Source organism: Taudactylus pleione, unplaced genomic scaffold (genome assembly GCF_031769625.1).
Source record: "Taudactylus pleione unplaced genomic scaffold, aTauple2 ptg000053l, whole genome shotgun sequence".
NCBI lineage: Eukaryota > Metazoa > Chordata > Amphibia > Anura > Myobatrachidae > Taudactylus > Taudactylus pleione.
In genome coordinates, this window is record NW_028284455.1 from 10,597,250 (window position 1) to 10,620,130 (window position 22,881).

At 40.7% G+C, this 22,881-nt stretch overlaps 1 protein-coding gene across 1 annotated transcript in view; it reads left to right on the forward strand.

The window, feature by feature from the left end:
• PLCL2 (phospholipase C like 2) overlaps positions 1 to 21,493 on the forward strand; it is a 252,714-nt gene extending 231,221 nt beyond the window's left edge. Inside the window, exons 6-7 of the mRNA XM_088463343.1 lie at positions 8,542 to 8,651; positions 20,262 to 21,493. Of these exons, the coding sequence (XP_088319469.1) occupies positions 8,542 to 8,651; positions 20,262 to 20,441 (290 nt within the window). The 3' untranslated portion in view covers positions 20,442 to 21,493. The remainder of the gene's footprint in view (positions 1 to 8,541; positions 8,652 to 20,261) is intronic.
• Positions 21,494 to 22,881: the final 1,388 nt, after the last annotated feature.

The window sequence follows — 22,881 nt, forward strand, 5'->3', positions numbered from 1 at the left end:
TGTCACAACCACCTCATTTTTTTTTCTGCATGTTTGGGAACTACCGATTTATATTATACAATTTTGTGCCTTGTGTTTTTCTTAACAAAAAAATTTCCGAATTTTAAAAGCGACATTTTGTAAAATTGCTATTTTTTTGGCCATTTTCTGGTTGATTGTCCTTAATTAAATCATTTCCTTTTATTAAAAAAACAAACAAAAAAACTGCGGTTTTACAATATCATAATTTAATAAATATCTCCCTTTGTGTGGATCAAGGGGCAGAACGAAAAACATGTTTTAACCAGCTATTTTCACACCATAATGTGAAAATATAATTTGTCAAATATGTGAAAGTACATTGTATACTGAATACTACAGTATATATATCTGCATGAGATATCCCCCCCCAACCAAAAACTAAATGATACTACAGAATATGCACAGATGTGATATTTCATCCACAAGTCATGTTCAGCAAAGTGTAGATTCAGACCTGGCACCACCAATAATATCACATGCACTAGCTATTCATTTTATTCCTTGCGTCACAGACATGAAGTAACCCACTGAGACCCTCCTGCCAGCTAGTAAGCCCCGTCGCTCTCCTCCCCCACAGGAGTCTCTCTGATCCTCATCAGTGCTGCTTAGGACCCATGCTGCTGGTGTAAAGAGGGTCACACCACAGCAAACCTCACACTACAAAAGAGGCCAAGGCTTAAACTGATACTACAGCTGTGTAAAAAGTCTGGCGTACGGTAATGCCAGAGTAAACTACAATGAAAAAGGTTATCTAATAGAGAGAATACAAAGTGGGTGGCTATATTTACAAATTAGAAGTTTGTTTGTTTGCCCTGTTAATGTAAAAACATTTATGCTCTACAATAGTTCAGCGCCATTTAGAGGCCACATTGTCATTATAATACCGGAATACGTGTGCATAACTACAAGCGATAACCTTTTACAGTCCTTCAAGTGAAACTGTCACAAAAAGGGGCCAAATCATTTCAGCAGGATGCGCAGCTGAACATCACCATGATGTCATATATGGTAACCTGAAAATCGCCATTGTTCCTGTGCATGTTACTGGACATGATGTTCCATTCCAGAATGGCACATTGGTTCTAACGTATTTAGCGGTTTATGTACTAAGCCTTGGAGAGCGGTAAAGTACCAGCCAATCTGCTCCTGTCACTTTACAGACTGTGTTTGAAAAATGACAGGAGCTGATTGGTTGGCACTTATTTTCAGTCCACTTTATCTCTCTCCAAGGCTTCGTACATAGACCCAGGGCCAGATTAACAATGGGGCAGATGGAGCTACAGCTCCAGGCCTCCACATAAAAATAGGCCCATTGTCATGACAACATGATGACTGGCCATCTGGTCTCCACACGGCCAGCCATAAATCATATAGTAGTAACACTGTATTTCTATTTACCTCACAAAACGAAGCATTTTTTTTCTTTTACATAATTAGGGGGGGCATTGGGGCTGAGAGTATAGAGGTGTACACGCCCACATGGCACTGGCCACACCCACACAGCACTGACCACGCCTTCTCTGCTTCTCATAATAGGCCCTTGGTCATTTTCTGCTCCAGGCCCATGTGGCTCTCATCCGGCCCTGCATAGACCCCTTAATTAATTCACCCCCATAGATGATTCAGCCTTTGCAGTGGTGTATTGTAGCACTGAACAGTCACTGTATCTGTAAAGTGTTTTTTTTTTTACTGCCTTTAGAAATTGTGGGAGATTTATTTTCATCCATTAAACATGTACATGTATTGCAATACCTGTGTGGACTTAAATTACAGTTTTTGTTTATTTATAAACCGCATTGCTGACATTTGCTCATTCTTTGTGTTTTCTTTGTATAACAGAACAGCCACAGCGGCACATTGGACAGTGATAGAGAGAAAAGTGCTGCTGCAGCAGTCTCCTCTCACTGCCCAAGAAGTGTTACCGGTGGAGGCAATCGCAGTGATCGCCCGTCTTCCCCCTCCCCTGAAGCTGCCCCACTGTGCTCAGCGAGCGTCACCGCGCATAGTAGATTATTACATGTCTGGGGGGGGGGGTCATGCCCACACCTCTCGGATTTGCGTCCACCCCCAGTACCCTGCACCATCAGAGCTCTCGTCGGCCCTGTTTGCGCGTATTACCTTTGTTTGTTATATAGATTCCTGTATATGGTATAGCCAAAGTCACTAGTTTCATGAACAATATAAAGGGTTTAAATTCCAATTTATTCCCAGGTGAATTATTAAAATAAAAAGTGATTGGCTGTGATTTTAGACATGTGACTCATGAAGTATAATGTTGTTGTCTGACTTGCATCTGTGCCACATTTAGGGATCTTGTTTAAACACGTGCCGTCCATTACATGCAGGCTGCATATCTGATTTGGCAATGCTCTTGTGGGACAAAATACAGAGAGGAAAATGAGAAGGCTGAATACTTTGTGCCGGATGCAGTTAAGATGCCGGTGGTCAAAATCCCGGCGCCGGAATCCTGACCCGCAGCCAGAATACCGGTGCCGGAATCCCGACATCACTTAAGATGCCAACGCCGGAATCCTCTGACTGCCGGCATGCCTTATGCAAGTAAAGCAGGCGGGGTTGGGTTTAGGCAGCAGGGGAGGGAGGGGGGTTGATTTAGATTTAGAAACCACCTGGGGGGTTAGGTTTAGGCTGTGGGGGGGGGGGTGTTAGGTTAACCACTAAGGGGGGAGGGTTAGGATTAGACACCAAGGAGAGAGGATTAGGTTTAGGCACTAATAGGAAGGGTTAGATTTAGGCTGTAGGGGAAGGGAGGGGTAGGTTAGGGTTAGGATGTAGGAAGGGACTGCTACGGGGAGAAGGGGGGAGGGTTAAATAGTAATCAAGCCCGTGAGGATCTGAGCATCGGGATGCTGCTGTCGGTATCCCGAATGCCGGCCTCCCGTATGTATTCCCTTTGTGCAACCCATTAAAATATTTCTCTGTCTGGAAAATATAAACAGGAAGCTACATATTGTATGTGATGGAAAATAAATATAGGTGGCAACACTTGTTCGATAATGTTGAAATAATTGAAGAAGGCAACAAATGTTGGACTACTAAATTACCAAGAAAACCTATAGTGTATTTTTACATTCTATTCAGTACTACTTACCTTACTCAACATACATAAGGTATACTTGCCTATTCTACTGGAAGGTCTGGGAGACTCCCGAATTAAAGTGGGTGTGTGATGATGCTATATTGCAGCATTGTGCAGCAGGGCGAGCCCACTATGGACCTCTTGTCCAGGATCTCCCAGAATTTAGGTCATATAATTAGGCTAGTGTAATATGAGGACCTATAAGTTGGTTCAAATATATCTTTGCTGTAACCCTTAGCAACTGAGTAATGTTTGCTTTAATTTCTTAATTGTACTAGAAATGAACAGAATCTGATTGGTTGTGTAAAAACATACAACTACCTGTGCCCCAATTTTTATGCCCTCTAATGCATTATAATAGGTAATGAGAATGGCACCCAGCACACGGTACCAACAAGAGAGCGGTACTGAGCAGTTACTCAACTAAACACTGGGAGGGTATAAAAGGACTTTGTCAGTGACAATCTTTCAGGGACAACCATTTTCATTTCTAAAGCTGCATACACACACAACGATTTTGTAAATGAACAATATTAGTAAACGATTTTCGTTCATTTTTTCAAGGGAAAAATGAACGAAAATCGTTTACTAAAATCGTTAATTTACTAAATGTAATGAACGTTTTTTTTTCTTAACTACAAAAGATTTTTGCATATTCCCTTAATGAAAATCGTTGAGTTGGTCAGTCTGACTGAACTACAAACATGAACGCGCATGAATGATAATCGTTCATCGTTTTAACTTAGAAAGTGAACGATTTTTTCAATGATTGAACGATAAATTATATCATTAACGATAATCGTTTAAAAAATCATTGTGTGTGTATGCAGTTTAAGTGTTTGAAAGAGCCCTACACCAAGTGGGCACCTTATTGGAGCCTGTGTATACAGTTACTTCCTTAACCAGTATCAACATAAACAAACAAAGGATACTTTAATGTGAGGTACACACCTGGCTGATCCAGCGGCCAGCCCACTGAGCGACTGGTTTTGTAAGCATACACATTTAACAATTGGCCGCTCGATGTGTATGGCCAGACACATTTTATTTTGATTTTTTTATATCAAGATGGTGACAACAGAGAGAAACAAAATCAGGCAAAAAAAATATTTGTTTCAATAAAGCAATTTTTACATGGGAATAGACTTAAAAATAAAAAAAAATCTGTAAACTATTATTAAAAATAAATATATATTTTTTTTTTAATTGGTAAAACTGAACAAGTTTTTTTTTTTTAAATTTCATCGCACATGTGCATATCCCCTAGTTGGCGTCTTTTTCTTTTGCGTAATTTTTGCAGAAAATTAGTCTTAGTCACGTTAAGATACCTCACTCAGCCTCCCTGCAAAATTTTATTATAATTGTGGCAATAATTAATTTAGTAAATTAGCCTTACCACCAGAGATTAATAAATAAGCCTGTAAGAAATAGTGTAGCTATAAAGACTGTCTCCTGATCTGCAATGAATCATCACATGAAATTATCTTCAACTGCTGTTCACGGACCTACTGTATGTGTTTTCGCTCCCAGCTTCTTGAGAAGAGGCTAATTATCTGGGATTTTTTTTCCTGGAGACTGCTGAGGTCCCGAAAAATAATCCACGATCAAAATACACAAATGTTCATCTTCAGTAAAATCTGTAATCATGGTAGATTGAATTGTTTTTATTACAATATGTTCTAGGTTTATTTGCATTAATTAGCTTTTTCTCTACTCCATTGGGACTTAAATGAAAATAAATATATATTATTTTGCCAATAATAAATTCACGTTCACTTTAATCTGGGTATAATATATCTATTTTCATTACATTTATGTCTTTCCTGCACTTCCGTGGGTCAGCCATTTGCTAGGAGAGTGAGCTCCTTGCAGTGATGTAACATATTTCCCTTCAAACGTGGAATATGTCCTTTCCCATTGAAAAGCCATGCCTCTTGGATCCACAAAACTCACATAGTAATATAGCTGTGGATGTTCAACTGGACAACTACAGTAATTAGGGTGATGGCTTCTTTGATGTTGAAAATCTCCCTGTAACTCCACTACATTCTATGCTACAGAAACATCCTTTAATGCATTCCTACACTGTCACATGTTACTATTTATACACTGCAGATATTTTCTCCAGGCAATAGCTGACATATTGGGTATCTTTTGTTCATGTTTGTTTTCAAGCGGTTACGATTTTGGTACTGTTTACTGTTCTCTGTTTATGTATACTGAAGTCTGGAGATTGTATGTACTTTGTCCAAAAACGTGTCTGTTCCTTTGCTTCTGTAAGGTGTGTAGTTGCAACTACTTACAGATTGCTGTAGTCACGCCAAACAGCCCCTCTCGGCACGCCAGGTCCCGTGCAACTCTGCAAGTACAAGGCGACTTTTTCTGCATATTGTTTGACGATAATGTGTATTAGTCATAATGTGATGTGACTAGGAAGCATAGGAGCTTTGCTGATTACTTTGATATGCAACACTTGTATATCTGTGTGCAACTGAGGCTCTGAATCTATATACAAAGTGCTACAATGTAGCGGCTGCAGATTTTTTCCATGCCAAATTCCGTTGGACTTCATATACAGACTCAGACAGACACAGATATACAAGTGTCGCACATCAAATTTATCAGTGCAGTCTCCTGGAGCGTTCTAGTTGCACCTTGCACATTTTTGGCAAAAAATGTGTAAAAAAAAAGACGCATGGCGCTAGCAGAGACGCACGGGTCCTGGCAGCTCACAGGACACATTTGTAGATCATTAGATATACCCCTGTCTCTAGTATGTGCAGTAATAAAATGCCATTTATTGGGAAAAAAATAAAAATGGCCTACCGGTCATGTCCCCTATCCTAGTTCCAAACTAACAATAACCCCAGCCTGCCAGTAAGATTCTTTATTTACTAAGCATATTTAACAAGCATACATGTACTTCTGTTTTCATTATCTCAGAGTAAAATCATTTAAAAAAAATGCTTTATTTTTGGAATAAAAAAGGATCTTTATATATTTTTGTTATTATATCTCTTTTTTTCACAATTTATTTTTTATTAGAATTGGAAGCCCATATCTGGCCTTCCAGGTTGCATGCACAAGCCGGATGCCTGACTCTTGAATGCGCATGTTCCCTTAATGATCTTGCCCAGTGTCATTGGGGCAGCTGAGTATCTTTGAGCTGCATGACTATATTTTATTGATAAATGATGGCAAAAAAATATTTTGGTGGATAAGGGACTTGATAACCTAACCATCCTGTTTTATGAATGCTACACTATTCTGGCTGTCTTTTATTAGACTTAGGAGTTGATGTATCAAGCAGTGAAAACAGTGGAGAGGTGGACCAGTGAAGAAGTTGCCCATAGCAGCCAATTCGTTTTCAGTTAGCATTTATCAAGTACTTTCTATTAAATGGTAGGTAGAAGCTGATTGGTTGCTCTGGGCAACTGCTCCATTGGTCCTCTTCTCCACTCTTTTCACTGCTAAATACATAAATCCCTAAGTGAATATAATATATGTGCTTTGCACAAGTGTTTGATAATGAGGTTGTTTTTTATTGCATTCTTCTTTCACTGTTCTCGCAATGTCCCTTTCCTTGGGCTACTGTACAATCATGATATACTTTTTTAAGTTACTGGTAGATTGCCATTATCATAATAATGCATTTGTAATCAAATACAATAATACAACTCCAACCGGGCTTAATTCTGTGTTGTATGAAGAGTGTGTTTTCTAAGAACAGCCTCCGTGTTCTGAAGATTTGTTTTCTTTCTGGATGTCCTTGACAGTGCCCTATGTCTTACTTTGGACAAAGTGCGAATAATGACTTACTGTATATTTTATACTATACGCAGAGAGCAATATATTTTGTACTACAGATGTGCCCTCCTTCACCTAGTGTTTTTGTGCCATATGAATGGAAACACTTGGTGCGAGTTACACGCTTTGCCATGGGTAGCGATTCCCGTACTATTAGTACTATTCTAAAATTTTGTGTCCACATACATCTTACCTTAAACGCATGAGCGCCGTGCAACTTGGTAGCGCCGAGCATATTTTTGTGGGACTTTTTACCTTGAAATGTGTCTTATTTGCAAAATTATGCAAGTAGGACGCACGACCAGCTTCTGCTGATTGAAAATATATGCGGCATGCCTATATGCTGTGTGCCACAGTGTGTGTATCTGCATGCGAAATGCTACATTACAGCGCACAGACACTGCCCCGCAGTACCCGGATCTGGCTAGTAGGGTGCCTGGAACGGCACTCTGCAGCCAGTGACACTGCTGCAGCACCGCCAGAGCACTTTTAGGCTAATTTCACACTTGCCGGTTTTGACCGGGCGGCAAAAAGCTGCCCGGATTTTTGCAGGGTGTGAAAAACAGATAGCAAGTAAGCAGTGGGATCCTTTCCGATGGGCCGGGCATGGCACGGTTGCCTTGTAACAGCCGGGAGTATCCACTGTGCAGGACGGCTGCCGTGCCCGTGCCTTCCCTGCACGCCAGTGGTGTAAAGGAAACAATTTTTCCTTCCACACACATGAGCTTGTGCCGGCGGGGCTTTTGCAACAGTAGCTGCTGCTGCGCATGCCCAATATAAAAAAAAAAAACACATTAAAAGCGTCTCAAAGCCGCTGCTTGTGAAAGGCACAGAGTGCCTGGAAAAACCGGGCCGGCTACCGCCTGTTTCATGCCCGGCTGCCCAAAAGCGGCAGGTGTGAAACTAGCCTTAGGCATTGCAGACGTGCAGCCGGCAGCCTGTACAGCAGCCCAGAGCATCCTGAGGATGCTGTGGCAGTGCTGCTGTCCTTAGCGGAGCTGGCAGCCCGCTTCCTGGGCATGACGTCATGCAGTCGGGCGGCATGGCTAGCACAGGGCGCAGTGAAGCCTTGTTACTGCTCTGCTTCTATGTTTAGTATAAACAAACAGTGTGTGTTACTATATGCATATTCAGTGTCACTAAAGAGTAACACCACAACACCCATCTGCCAATGGTGCTGATTTTCCCTGTACGAATAATTTACTACTATTTTCTACTATTATTCATTACATACAGTAGTTTTATTCACTATTATATCATAATATGTTAATTAGCTCTTACACTCTTATGGGTTAAATATAGTCTGCATCAACATATCTGCAGCTACTTAAGTAATCATATCATTTACAGGACCAGTTTTATACCATCTGGGTTTTTATTTACCTCTTTGATTGTAATAAATTAAATATGGACTTTTCGTTTCTCTCTTTAAATATGTTTTCTCCAGCCTGCCTTCAGTTGTCTTAATTACCAGAATCTTCTCTTTTTCTTAATGAAGTTTAGATTACGCAAAGGCACATGACTTTAAAAAAAAATTTTCAAAAATAAAATAAAGCCAATTATATGATGATGCAGAGAAAGCAGTACTTGTCTCACACACATTGTATCTGTTTCAGCCATGGAATTCCATGAGAACATCAATTCAATTGGAGCTAAAGAAGGTTTGAAAGAGAGGAAGATGCTTAAGGCCGTCGAGAGCTTTACATGGAACATAACTATATTGAAGGTAGATTTTAGCCAGTGTTTCATATGTATTATTTTCTTCAAGCTCACAACCGTGTTCCCTGTGCAGTTCATCGTTGTCTATCCATATGTTCCTGGGCTGGAAGGATTACAGCTCTGTTTCATTGCTACCTGGCCGCCTTCTTCCCTGTTGTAATGAAAAAAAAAATTGCCAGCAATCTCCTTAGATTAGATGTAAAACTGCAGAGAAGGGGAAGTTTCCTTTGTCAGACTAGTTTGCAGCTCAGAGCTTGAATTAATATCTTGTTCTTGGTACCTTTTATTTCCATATTCCATTTATGTTTAGATAATATAAAATAGGTCCCCTGGAGTAGATTATAAAGAGAAACACAATCATTTTAGAGCTCAAGACCATAGGAATGGATGTGTAAAGTTACAGTACTGTGATATGCAGCCTCCTTCATCATCAGGGTTGAAACAGTATGTATATACTTAAGCCATGTTGTCACAGTTATTCTATTATACAGAGGCTCCCAAACACAGTCCTCAAGGCTCCCCAACAGTTCAGGTTTTAGAGATATCCATGTTTGAGCACAGGTGTTTAAATCAAAATAACTGAGGTACTAATTAAGACACCTGTTCTCAAGTATGGCTGTACATAAAACCTGGACTGTTAAGCTGGCCACACACTAGACCAACTTACATCCAACCAGCCAACTGGATGATTGGTTGGAATGAAAATCTGGTAAGGGATGAAAGCAAATGACCATCAGCAATTTGCTCCCAAACGCCGGAAAATGGACAAAAACTGTTGTTTGAACAAATTGTTTAGATCAAACATTTAACAAACTTGTCTGACGACCATTTTCATCTGTTTTCTGGCATTTAGGAGCAAATTGCTGACTATCAGTTACTCCCATACGTTACCAGATTTTCATTCCAACCAATCAACTAGTTGGATGAAAGTTGGTCTAGTGTGTGGCCAGCTTTATTGTGCCTTGAGGACAGTAGTTGGGAGCCCGTGCCTTAGCAAAATAACTGTTTGGGCCGTCTCCTGTGTGGCACTGTGGAAGTTGGAAAGAGCAGGACTACCAAACAGAAGCCGCAATCACAGAGATTTTAATATGGTGAACTTCAAGTTTTTCTTTTTTTCTAAACCAGGAGATCCCTTGGGGCTCTGGTACTCTGAGGAGGAGAAGGAACAAAGTAGTGACATTTAGCAATTAGTTTGTAATGCAAAAATATACTGTAAAAAAAAAAAAAAAAAAAAACAGCTACATTGATGCTCATTACCTCCGTCAGCTTCAAATGATTCTACATTGTGTAATGACAGCTGCAGTCATTGCAGAACACTACATGTCTAAAAGAATGCGGGCACCCCTTCTAATTAGTGTCTTTGAACATTTCAGCCACACCCATTACTAGTGGATGCACATAATGAGGGGTGCCAAGAGGAGAGGGGTCATATTCTATACCCGTACCTGGGCTTGTTGGAGGGGCCCGGATCAGTTGCAAATCAAGCAGGGATAGAGAGCAGACTGTTGTGCTCCCACGCTGGGTTACGGAGGGTCCTCTCTCCCTGCATTATGTGCTACTGTACAGTGGACAGCGGTAGTGGTAGGCAGGTAGGAAGTGTTACAAAGGGGATTGATCGCACAGACCCACCCCCCTGCACCCTCCTGGTTCCGGCCCTGGCTGAGAGGAACAAAGACACCCCCTTACCAGCGTGTGGTGCCACAATAGTATTTCTTTTATAAGAAAATTTAATGAGGAGTCATATGTCACCATCTGGCAGCCTGACGGGCAAATCTGAGTTTGGTGGATGCCAGGAGAACACAAATGTGTACTGTCATTAAACAGGAGAAATAAAGCTCTGAGGCTGTTTATAATGGTTTTGCCTGAATCCTTTAGTTCCAGTCAGGGGTGCCGAGAGGAGGGGGGAGTGGGTACAGATTACCCGGGCCCGGCTTCCTGAGGGGCCCGGCGGGGGCCCGGGTCCGGCGCCGCCCCCCCCCCCCTCACAGCAGCCCAGCACACAGCGTGTGCTGAGCTGCATTTGGAGACTGCTTGTGCCTGCTGAGCAGCAGCCACAGCAGTCTCCTATGCCTGTGCAGGGGAGCGATCACACTGATCGTGCCCCCCCTGGCTTTGAGCCGGGCCGAGGCTGCAAATCTTTTTTTTTTTTCTCGGCAAGGGGGTGTGGCCACGCCTCCCTTATTAGGCCACGCCCCCTATTACTGAGGCCCGCCACAGCTCTTGGCAGGCCTGGTTCCAGTGAGGGGAAATCTTAATTTTAGAGCATAGTATGACAAAAAAAGTGGATATTAGCCATATGCAGAGTTGAACGCATCTATGTGACCAACATGCCCCCGTACCTGTACGCTTGGTTTCATAGCAGTCATCATTATTAGTGCGCACTTGCAACAGCCCCGATTCCGTCTAACACACAACTCTGCCTAACATGCCATTCTTTCTGCATGCCCTCAACACGCCCTCGTTATCCTTAACTAGGTGCGAATGCCCTGCTACCCGCCAGGTCGCCCTCCGGCTGCAGGTGTGACTGAGTTGCGTACAATTCTGAATCACCCATAGATGTGTGAGCTCAGCTACGGAGAATGCACAGTGAGAACACATGTAAGATCTGTTGGCAAAACAAGAATGCGTTCACCTCTGCATTGCCCTCCGCAGTGCTTATACCCGAGTATGGGTAAGCAGCTGTTCTTTTCCTGTTATCTACTTGTTGGAAGTCAGAATATTCCTGTGTGTATATACTGTAGTATAACCAAATTGCCTTTCATATGAAGATCTAATCGTTCACTTAGCTGGAATTTGACAACTTGGCAATGCAGCTGATTAGATTATTTTTCTGCTCTGTGGCCATTCAATGACCTTTATCTGATCCCAGTTTTGTTTGCAGATAATACATTTTCAGAGTATATTTGCCCTCCAGCCATCACACTTCATCCTTATGCCCATCAGTGCAGACATGTAAAGCAAGCATCAGCCTTGACTGCAGATACAAAATAGATAGCATATTCAGAGCATGTGCTAATACTGACCTGTCACATGGATTAATGCTGTCCTTCTTGCATTTATGCCTTAATAACTATTCCAGACTTTGCTGTCCTTAATTGGTTAACTCTCAGATGACATGATCATTTCTAAACAAATTTTTGAAATTCCATATTAGACATCTATCTTTAGGAATGCATTGTTGCCCTTTATTCTGTATAATTACTAAAAACATATGATTACCTATCCATCATTTTTATTGCTGTTTAATGTACTGTAAATGCACAATATCATGATAAAAGTCAAGATATCTAGTTTTGTAAAAGAATAAATTTATTCAGTAATCCAGAACTTTTATCGTGGCACTTTCACCAGCTAGTGAGACCTCTTCAAGTTCTGCCTGTAGGATGTGCAATGTATTTATGTATATTTGGAACATCTGTTGTGCACACGATCGTACAGGAGATGAAGAAGATAAGGCTAAAATAATCTATAGCTACACAGCATCCGTGTACGCTTACTTTATTTGTTCAAAGCAGCACAGAGTATTTAGGAGACCTTTTGGGGTGTGGTAGCCTGCTTACATTGGTGACTGTGTGAGGACAGGGCTGCAGGTAACAGAGACTTTGTTCTCGTGGGCTGTGAGGGAAAAGAGGCAAACTAAAGCATGGCGTCACTGGCTACAGTTCTTTCTGCATGTACAAAAGATCTGAGGATGTGACGGACGGTCCACGGGAGCTCGCATCGGCATCGCTCGTACACACTAGACGATATGACCGATTTGTCATTCCAATGTGTTGGAATTGGCCAAACCCCTCAAGATATGGTCTAGTGTGTAGGGGCTTTTAAAGCTACAGACTGAGGGGGATTTAGGACTTCAGGATGCTTTTGTTTATCAAAGGCCCTCTCCTGGTGATAAATATTGACAGTAGTAGCTTTCTGTAAGCTGGGGTACACACTATGCGATGTGTACCCAGTGGATGGCACAACGATATATTGCGCACGCCATACACACTATATGATCCGGTGACGACAGCGCAATATATTGTTCCATGCTGCATGTAGCAGCATGGCGTCATTCATTACATTGTCCCATATACTGTGCAGCACAGCAGATGGTACGATGCGATGGTGCACATGCGCAATAGAGCATATACACTATACAATACGCGTAATATATCTTTCCGATTCACTTCAGAATGATATTTTGTGCAACATATCTTATAGTGTCTACCTGGCTTCAGTCAGTCTCAACATCAAGTGAACACACTGACTTACATGTGCCAGACATGGTGCAGGGTTAAGGTTACAAATTTCTCCTAGATACAGGTTTTCAACACTCTCTGAATAACAGACTGCGGGGGAGATGTATCAAAACTTCTAAAGAAGGCAATTGGAGAAGTTGATCATGGCAACCAATCATCTTCTAGCTATCATTTATCCAGTACATTCTATAAAATGATAGCTAGAAGCTGATTAGTTGCTATAGCCAACTTTTCCACTTGTCCTATTTAGAAGGTTTGACACATCTCCCCCCTGGAAATCTCTTTCACAGCTCCCCTGCAGGATAGCACAAATACTGTATTCCCAATAGGCTCTGATCTGCTCACAAGTTGAACCTGGATTTTATTAGGATGTTGACAAAAAAAAACAACTTTTATCTCATGTTTATAAAAATTGTGCAAGAAAATAGAAAATTACTGATTACAGGGCAGATAAAACCACATCTACACTGACTAAACTGTATGCCGATTCTCTCGCGTTACTTAAAATACTTTGCCTACAAAAAGCAGGATAGCTTCATAAAAGGACAAGAAAACAAGAATAGGCATTTGATCCTCATATGGTCCCTGTGTAGAGTAAAATGTCAATGACATGCCTCAGTAAGGCCTTTCATCATGTGTCTGGTATGAATTAAAGCGTGGCTGTGTCTGCTTTAATTGGAGCAGTGGCCACCTAACTATCTGACATAAAAGCATCTAGCAGATAATAGAAGGGGTCTCCAATGTGTAGTTTGACACTGTACTGTATACAATAAATGGAAGGAGGTCAGTGTATGCATCCCTGTACATTTCTTACGGCTGAGCTGTATGTCATGCTGTGGAGCACTAATACAGTAATTATTGTTTATTATCAAAAGCCCAATTATATCTTGTACATTCTTGTACAGAATTCGAGGGGGAAATAAAAAGGAATTCTTTACTTCAGGAAGAAAACATAGTATAAAAATAAAAATGTTAGTGTAAAACGTGACAATGCCTTGTTGCCAGAGGATTTTAGATTATATTCTTTTAATTGATAATCTTATTCATGAGTATTCCTATCCAGCCTTCGCATTGGCTGCCTGCTGCTCTACTGCAGCAATTGCCTGATAGCATCTCCAAGCATGTTCTGTATTCCATGAGAGCACACTCAGCAGGGCACACTTCAAGTTGCTCTGCAGCAAGTTTGCCCTCCTCATAGGCAAACGCAGGGGGGGTTTCCATCTGCCTGGAAACCCCCCTCCCCAGCCCACACCATGACTACAATAGAAATAGTAATATAATAGAATTTTACAAGTGCTGCATGCTATTCTCACTATCACAAATGAAATAATTAGCACTACCTGTGGCTCTTTTAACATGTATCAGCTAGTAATAAATAACCTGTGCCCCATCTAGGAGATCTGGAAAACATTCACTGTTAGGGATGTGCTGCTATAGAGCCCGATATGTACATTTATGTCCAGGGCAGTGCTAGGTTGCTCCCAGACTCCCGAACTTGCTCTAATACTCTGGAATGGTGCTCACATCTAAAATGAAAACATTCAGCTCAAGCAGGATGGCTTACTGCCGCATCTAATGGATTACTGTGATCGCTGGTCCTGTACATGCTGGAATTATGACACACAAGACACACAATACACTTTGTATGACGCATATTAAAGCTGGTTAAGTGCTAATTCTACCGTCTTCATGGACTGGCCACACTCACTCTAAAATCAAGCATTTGGAAACCCCCCTCTAGAAATCCTGCGTTTGCCACTGCTCGTTATGTATAATAGCAGTTCTATTATTGCGCCAGTAAGACGCGGTTATTCCATGTTATTGGCTGCATTGTGTGTGATAGCTGGTATCATCAGGATGCAGGTGGAGATTGTTAAAAGGCTGCAAGGACCCAAACCGAAAAGCAATGCATTGCAATGTAGACACTCAAAGTTTACAAGGGTCCATTGTAATTCCATGTACGTTTTACTGCATGGTTTCATTATAATTTTCTATTTTACCGAAAGGCGCTGGGGGACCAGGATGCCGTTGTATTTATTCACTGTGCAGATTCATTACATGATGACATTATACTGATGCCTAGGGGAAATTCATTATCTCTGTAGTCTCCTTATAGGCAGTATTTACCACATAGGTACTTTGATGTATTCTGTTTAATGAAACATAATATACTTGGGGCCGTATTCAATTAGCGTTTTTCCTGGGGATAAAGTATTGGGCGCGTGCCCGCGTATCCCTGTATTCAATTAGGATTTGGCCAAAACGGGTCCCGGCGGAAAGTTAAGTATCGTAAAGTCCTGTCACTTTTGGGGAAATCAGCCTGTCACCCCCCAAAAGATGGTCTGACATGGGGGGATCACTATGGGTACCCCCGAATTGGCCTGCTAAAGGTATTTGGGGTTTTTAAATGGCCGCGACATGTGCTTAATGCGTCTTTAAAAAGTGGTGAAGAATATAATTTAGCTTAATTTTTTGGGAAATATAACTAGTCCCATCAAATTTGGGGTACATGAAAATGGGTGCAAGCATATTTTTAAAGCGAAGTTTTAAAATTCTTCAAAAATCCACCTGCCACAACCAACCGCATTCTAGAAAATGCCTGCCGCATACTTGGGGACCCCCCCCCTGACTTTATTTTGCTAGTTTTTAAGTTTGTCCCCCAACTTTTTTTTTTCGCCCCCAAAACTAAACCACTTTTTTTGGCGGTATCCTATTGAATTTTGTAAAAAAAAAAAATTTTACACAGATAACTTTTAAGAGACATTCAAAGGGGTGCAGGGTATTTTTTTAAAGTCTGTAGCCCAAAACCCCAATTCTGCACTTTTTATCGCCACCTATTCTATGGTGAAAAGTTATCCCCGTTCTTTTACAAAGACTTTTTGCACCTGCGAAAAGTCTTTGAAATTGAATATGGGGATAAGTGAAAATTGCGAAAATGATGTAATCGGCGATAAATTATCGCCAATAACGGACTTTTCGCTTCTAATTGAATACGGCCCTATGAGTGACCCCAAGTATGTAGTCTGGGCACTAGGCATGGCCAGGTGACAAAGGACTGGCTTATGAAGCATATATCACTCCACATTAACCGTTAATCTGCCTAATTCGTAGTCATAACCACATTAATATGTTACAGACCCCTTCCAACAGGTAAAAAATGCTCTGCTCCTGGACTTCCCTCTTAATATAGGATTGCAGTCACCTGTGTTGAACTGATTAGTTGGTGAGAAGGGTGTTTCAGCACAGGTGACGGCAATAATCAATTAAGAGTGAAGTCCAGGAGCAGAGAATTTTGTGACTGGTGGAATGGGTCATGTTGGAGACTATGATATTATTTTCAGTTATGCTGATTAGGCTATAATTTGTTAAAATGACTATGGGTATTATATAAGTGTAGCGATTTGTATTGAAACTTCATGACTTGCAGTGGAAGTTACATATTTTTGTATATATAAAACAAAAAATAAGTACATTTTGACTTGACTGAAATTATGAAGGAAAACATTAGGCACCCAAAAATATACCATAAAGGAGAAATAAATAATACAAATGAGAGAAGGCAGAGTGTAAAGAGGTGTTGTACCAGAGCTGCCCACAGCACAGGTAGAAAGAATTTGCGACAGGTAAGGCATAAGGCAAGATAAATTACTATACTATTGTTCTCAGTGGAACAAGATAAGATTCTTGTATACAAAGACGTTAATCAAGCCACACAAACAAATTTCTCAGTTAAAAAGACATTTATTGCAAAGTAAAAGTATATTATAAACACTTAACTTGCTCGTTAGTTCATCTACTTAGGACATAAATGGTTAACGCTGGATCCAGGAGCCTCAATTTCCATACGTGGGGCTGGATTCAAAGATGACAATCAGGCTCCAGACACCACTTACAAATATGGGTATAAATCTTTTTCCAACTACACTATTCATTAAATACTGATAAGAAAGGTATAACAAACGAACACATGCGTATATACCTAAAGAGATGATTTATGGTGTATCTATTTTCCACATTCCTTTGTACAATCTAATGCAATGCATGATCACCACCTAATGCCTGACACATTGATAAAATCACTAAACACAACATGGCTATCAGCAGCCATTTTTGCTCTCCCGTTACAGCTGTCTATTATTGAAGATACACTGAGAGTGAAACTATTAAAAAAGAAAATAGTCAAGAGGGTGTCAGACAAAAATGTGCCTGGAGGTACTGTGTCTTCCTGGCATTGAGGATGGTAGAAATGGACTCCTTGGCAGGCATGAATTTAATCCCCCCTTCCCCATAGGATGAACCCTCTAGAGAACCATCACCATGACTGGGACACTCCTTCAGTGTTAGAACGGGAGTGAAATAATAATCATATTTCTGTGCCTGGTTTATGAATATAGCATGTGTATTTCCTATGCCTGATTATTAGTCATCCACCTCCTTAGGATGCTCTGGTATCTGAAATCTGCTATCAATGAGCTCTTAAATATCGAGGTACTCCTTTAAAGAAATAACCAAAGGTTTCATCACGGGATCATGTTCTTCTCTACCTTTCGCAGCATAATTACTATAGCTAGAATATGAAAAAAATTGTTCCTAATAAGTCTTACTACTGATCTCTCTGCCCCACACAGTACTTCATCACTGCATCACTTCTCATATTATCCAAAAACTTCTATGCCTAAGGAAGTAATGGGAAATTTGATGTAGATAAACTTAAATTGATTGTGTTTAATTAGAGGAAATTGAGAAATATATATTTAAGTGTGTATGACAGAAGAGCGTAATAAAAAAAAACAACTAATGGTTTGGGCTATAGAAGAGAAAATTGGATAATTGTATGGTTGTACCTAGTACATACAGTATTTTCAGCATAGTTTTATGTCCTTTTATAAAGCTACATTTTGCAACACACACAAAACTGTACAGCAGGTGAGTCATGCAGAAAGTGAAGTAGGGGCTGGGCTGAATAATTGGGAGGGTATACTGGTCATTTCATTATTTAATTTTTTCTTTAATGTAAGCAGCACCACTATGGAGGAAAACCTTTATCTATAATGCTCATGCTTTCGAATAGCATTGTAGGGTCATTCCTGGCTAGCAGCAAGAAGTTGACTGTGTGTTTTGCTGTAAAAGATATATCAAAGCTTGGAGGTATTTTGTAGTTGGAAGCCTGCATGTGTGAAAACTGTGCCACCATCTTCCTACCAACAAGTATTAAGGAAAAAAGTGGAGCCTTGGCATGCGTAGCGCTGGGTTAAAAGAAGACTAGTCCACCACAGACTAGCATCTAGCAATCTGTAGAGTTTGTCAATGGTAGAGTAGGTAGCCTTTAAGAGATGCTGGTAGTGGAAGTTCTTCAATTTCATTCAGTCTCTCTTTTCCTAATGCAAACCAGCAAGGTTTTGCCTTTAAAATGATTGCCGCTTTAAAAATACTGGAAGAGTCACAGGGGTTCCCGCAGCAGCTGCAGCTCGCTACCTATTACATAAACCCCTATATTCCCAATCCCTACCACATGTACATACTGTACACACATACACACTAGGGCTGATTTCATGTGCTTCTTTGCATGTAATGTTACTTTACTGCTAAACAAATAAATCATTTATTACCTTTAAAGTGTGTGAATGATCCTATTCCCCATAAAAATACGTATTCACTGTTTTTTTTATTGACATTCTTTTTGTAACACAATGTTTTATATTTATATGTAACATTTACATTTAACACTGTACTACATTGAATACAATAAAAACGTTTAAAAAAAAAAAATTGTGTGAATGAGTTAAATTAGCCATTATGTGGCTATCCAGTGAAGGGGGTGCAATTCCAGTCCTGCCAAGCCCCAGTCAGGACATTTTACCATCATTCACTATTCTGTTATTCCATGTGCTGTCCTGTATAATTATAATTGGCCACAACACATTGCTCTGTTCTGTGTCACACCATACAGCTGTGGTACTTTATGCTACACATTAAAATGACGAAGAACCCAATTACACTTACTGTATATACAATATGTTATACTTAAGTACGCCAGGACAGTACTAAAATCAGTTCCCATGAAAAACATGTGATGAATGAACTGTAGTCAAAGTGGTCCAGATGTATGTTATTCCCATTTGTAATAATACGAACTAAATCTAATCATAACAGCTCATTTTTTTTTTATGAGAAAAAGTCACTGTCCAATCTTATAGAGAGACACAATTTAGGTCATATTTGTTATTGACATTAGCAAACCTGGTGACATTTTTTTTATTTTATTTTTCATTAAATAAAAAAATATATATCTTATCGCCACAAATTATAGTATGCAAAAAGGTAGCGAAAGCCCAGATTTAGGTTTCAGATCCACTTATGGTACTAAAAAAAATGTTTATTTGAACTAATGTATTCAAATATTTTTTTCTCCTGAGAACAATCCATTTAATAATTAATAGTTATGATCAGTTATAAGCAGATTTATAGATGTGTTAGTATAGCAATTGTATGACTACTAAGTGATACAAGTACCACCATAGTACTTGTTAAATAAGTTTGCTTGGGGAAGCCTTTGCTGGGGGAACACTTTTTATGTATTGGGAGAAGCAAAATTGATTTGTCCGCTAAAACAACCCTTTTTAACATCAGTAAGGTTTCTGCCCCTTTATATTTTGTTTATACATCATTACCATATTGGGTCTGATTCTGAGTTGGGAGAAAAGCAAAAAAAAGTACCTTTGCACCTTGGGAAAAGCATGTTGCACTGCAGGTGATTTAAAATGTGTAGAGAGATTTATATTTGGGAGGGGCGTGTCCAAACTTAATATATAAATAAATGTCAGTGTAAAAATAAAGCTATCCAACATTTGTGGGCTACATGTAAAAGCAGCCAGTATTTACCCTGCATGCAAAGATAATAAATGTCTTTGCACTCCTTGTATTCCAACATGGTACACGCCCTTTTTCGAACAGCGGCTGACTGGATTAAACTCTCCCGATCAGCCGAGTGCTGTGTCCCCAGCATGACCTCCTGTTAGCTGCTTGTGAGCACTGTACACACTGCAGACATAGCTCAGTGTGTACATGCTTTTGTGGGATCGGGAAATATTAAACAGCACATAAGATGCAGCCACCTGATCCCGACTGTTGGAGGAGCGTTATAAACCATTAATCGGCTAACGCTTCTGCAACGATACTGCAAACATGACTATCATCGGCCCGAGGAATGTATAGGCGTGTACCAGCTTGGCACTTCACCGACTAGAATCTATGAAATGTAGTCTATATAGCTGTAACACACTTAGTGCTGTTGCCCCAGTTCTTCTAGATAATAATTCTGAGAAACCGAACCATGGTGAGTGGAAAATCTAACCAGATTATTCTAATTTTTACAGGGACAGGCGGATCTTCTCAAGTATGCCAAAACAGAGACAACGGAGAACTTAAAGCAAATTCATTATGCTGCTCTGTCTTGCGGACTGAATAAGGCAACCGCTGGAAATGCGGAGATGCCCAAGCCTAGACGAAGCTTGGAGGCCATTCCAGAGAAGGCAGGGGATGAAACTGGCGACTGAATTCCTTGACTCCATAGCTTGTAGTGCTGATCGTGATGGAATTTGTAACTCTAGGACCAATGTAGCTGCACATGATGTTGCTTTGCACTTACAGGAGAAACACATGGATTTTTGGTGTTTGTTTTTCTGAAGCACAACTGGAGATTGACCAGTCTGTTAATCTGTGAAAGTACAGTAGCTAGATCTTTTTAATGAAGGAAGTTGACGTGCAGATTGCATATGGCCTTGTTGGGCAAAAGAGGGAGTGAGAAAAAAATATCCCTATTAGAATAGAAATGAGTAGTGAGGTACTTGCTGCTTAAGGACGCATAGCAGTGGTTTTTTAAGTTAAATTTTAATAGAGAAAACTTTAAATAAAAGAATAAAAGAGAAATCCTCACATTTCAAAAAAACGTGTGTTTATTGTATGTGTATATATTTATATATGTATGTATATATATATACATATATATATATATATATATATATAGTACTTTAAAGGACTGAAATTTGTTGCACTGGAGAGTGAATATAAAGATGTGGCTAGTAACATATTTTATGTTCTTATTGAGCCATATTGTATATAAATATAGAACAGAGAATGCAATAACAGTGGGCGCCAGATGTTTGTGCGCTGATGGTGGTAAACCGTAATATAAGCACTCCACCTCCACTTAGCATAGGTCACGGTGCCGTAAAAATGTAGAAATGTTAATATCTAAAAGTGACCAAATTTGAAGACATATTGTGTGTGTGTGTGTGTGTGTGTGTGTGTGTGTGTGTGTGTGTGTGTGTAAGATATATATATATATATAAAATTATTTTGTGAAGTAAACTCTTTTTTTTTAAGTTTAATTATATTAATTGCCATGGATTTTTAACAAATATTATCCTTTTTGTTTTATTTTAATGAAAGGGTGAAATATTACAGTGTGCAATGATTGTCAATGATTGTTAGATTTCAATTTAATGTCTTCTGAAATTTGCCATTTTTTTTTCAAAAGATAACAGGGATCGAGTTGTATTTATAAAAAAAAAATCAGCACATCATTTTATGCCTATATTTTTTTTTAATAAAGTCACATCTCATAACGCAATAAACATAAAAGATCGGAGGTGAGTTATTTCTCAGACCAATACTAATGAAAGCAAAGGTGTCCACATAAGTGTTGCTCTAGTTTTATTTAAGCATATTATTTCCCAGCACAGCCAGGGTGTATAAATGTCACCATATTACTCGATGGGCAAAACATAATCAGCAATGGAAACAGTGGACAAAAACACATACACCAGGATCATGACATCCATGGCTTAATTCATGATATCATAGTCTGGTTTCAGTGCAGAAACTGCTCTTCACACTGGAAATGGGCTTTTGTGATGGACAAGTAAGTGATGGAGGAAGGTTATATGGTCAGATGAATAATACTTTACCATGTTCTGGACTAACAGATGAGTTCCTGTGTGGTGACAACCAGGGACTGGCTGGCAACTTTTAGCCTGGGGGGCAAATGCATGCAGGCGGCCCTGGCAGAGGAGTAGCGTCTAGCCAGGGTGCCTGGAGCACGTGCGTGCTACGCCCCCCCCCCTCCCCCTAAAGTGTTCCAGGGAGGAGGCAGGTCCATATGGGATTAATGTAAAGTAAAAATAAAGATTAGGGGCAGCCCCCTGTAGTGGTGCCCTTATATAGTGCCCCCAGTAGTGGTACCCCCTATGCAGTGCCACTTATATAGTGCCCTCAGTAGCAGTCCAACCCCCATGCAGTGCCCCAATAGTGGTAACCCTTATGCAGTGCCCCTTAAATAGTGGCCCCAGTTGTAGTCTCCCCCCTATGCAGTACCCCCAGTATTGCTCTTTATATAGAGCCCCCAGCAGTGGTCCCCCGATGCAATGCCCCTAGTAGTAGTCCCCTCCCCCCTATGCAGTGCCCCTAGTAGTAATCCCCTCCCCTTGTAGTGCCCCTAGTAGTAGTCCCCCCTTTGTAGTGCTGCTAGTAGTAGTCCCCCCTTTGTAGTGCTGCTAGTAGTAGTCCCTCCTTGTAGTGCCCCCAGTAGTAGTAGTCCCCCCTTGTGCCCCCAGTAGTAGTAGTCCCCCCTTGTAGTGCCCCCAGTAGTGGTCTCCCCTCCTGTAGGGCCCCCAATAGTGGTCTCCACCCTTGTGCCCCCAGCAGTGGTCCCCCCCCTTGTAGTGCCCCCAGTAGTGGTCTCCCCCCTTGTAGTGCCCCCAGTAGTGGTCTCCCCCCAATAGACAAAAAAAATAAACACCTGAATCCCCGCTCCCGCCGCTGCCATGCGCTCCTCCGTCTGTCCTCCCAGGCCGGCCCGCTCTGCATTATGGGAGAGACGTCATGACGTCTCTCCCATTACCCACTGCAGGAGCCGGAAGATGGAGCGGCTTCGGCAGTGGGTGCAGCAGCACTCAATGAGAGTCTGACAGACTCTCATTGGCTGCTACTTAAAAC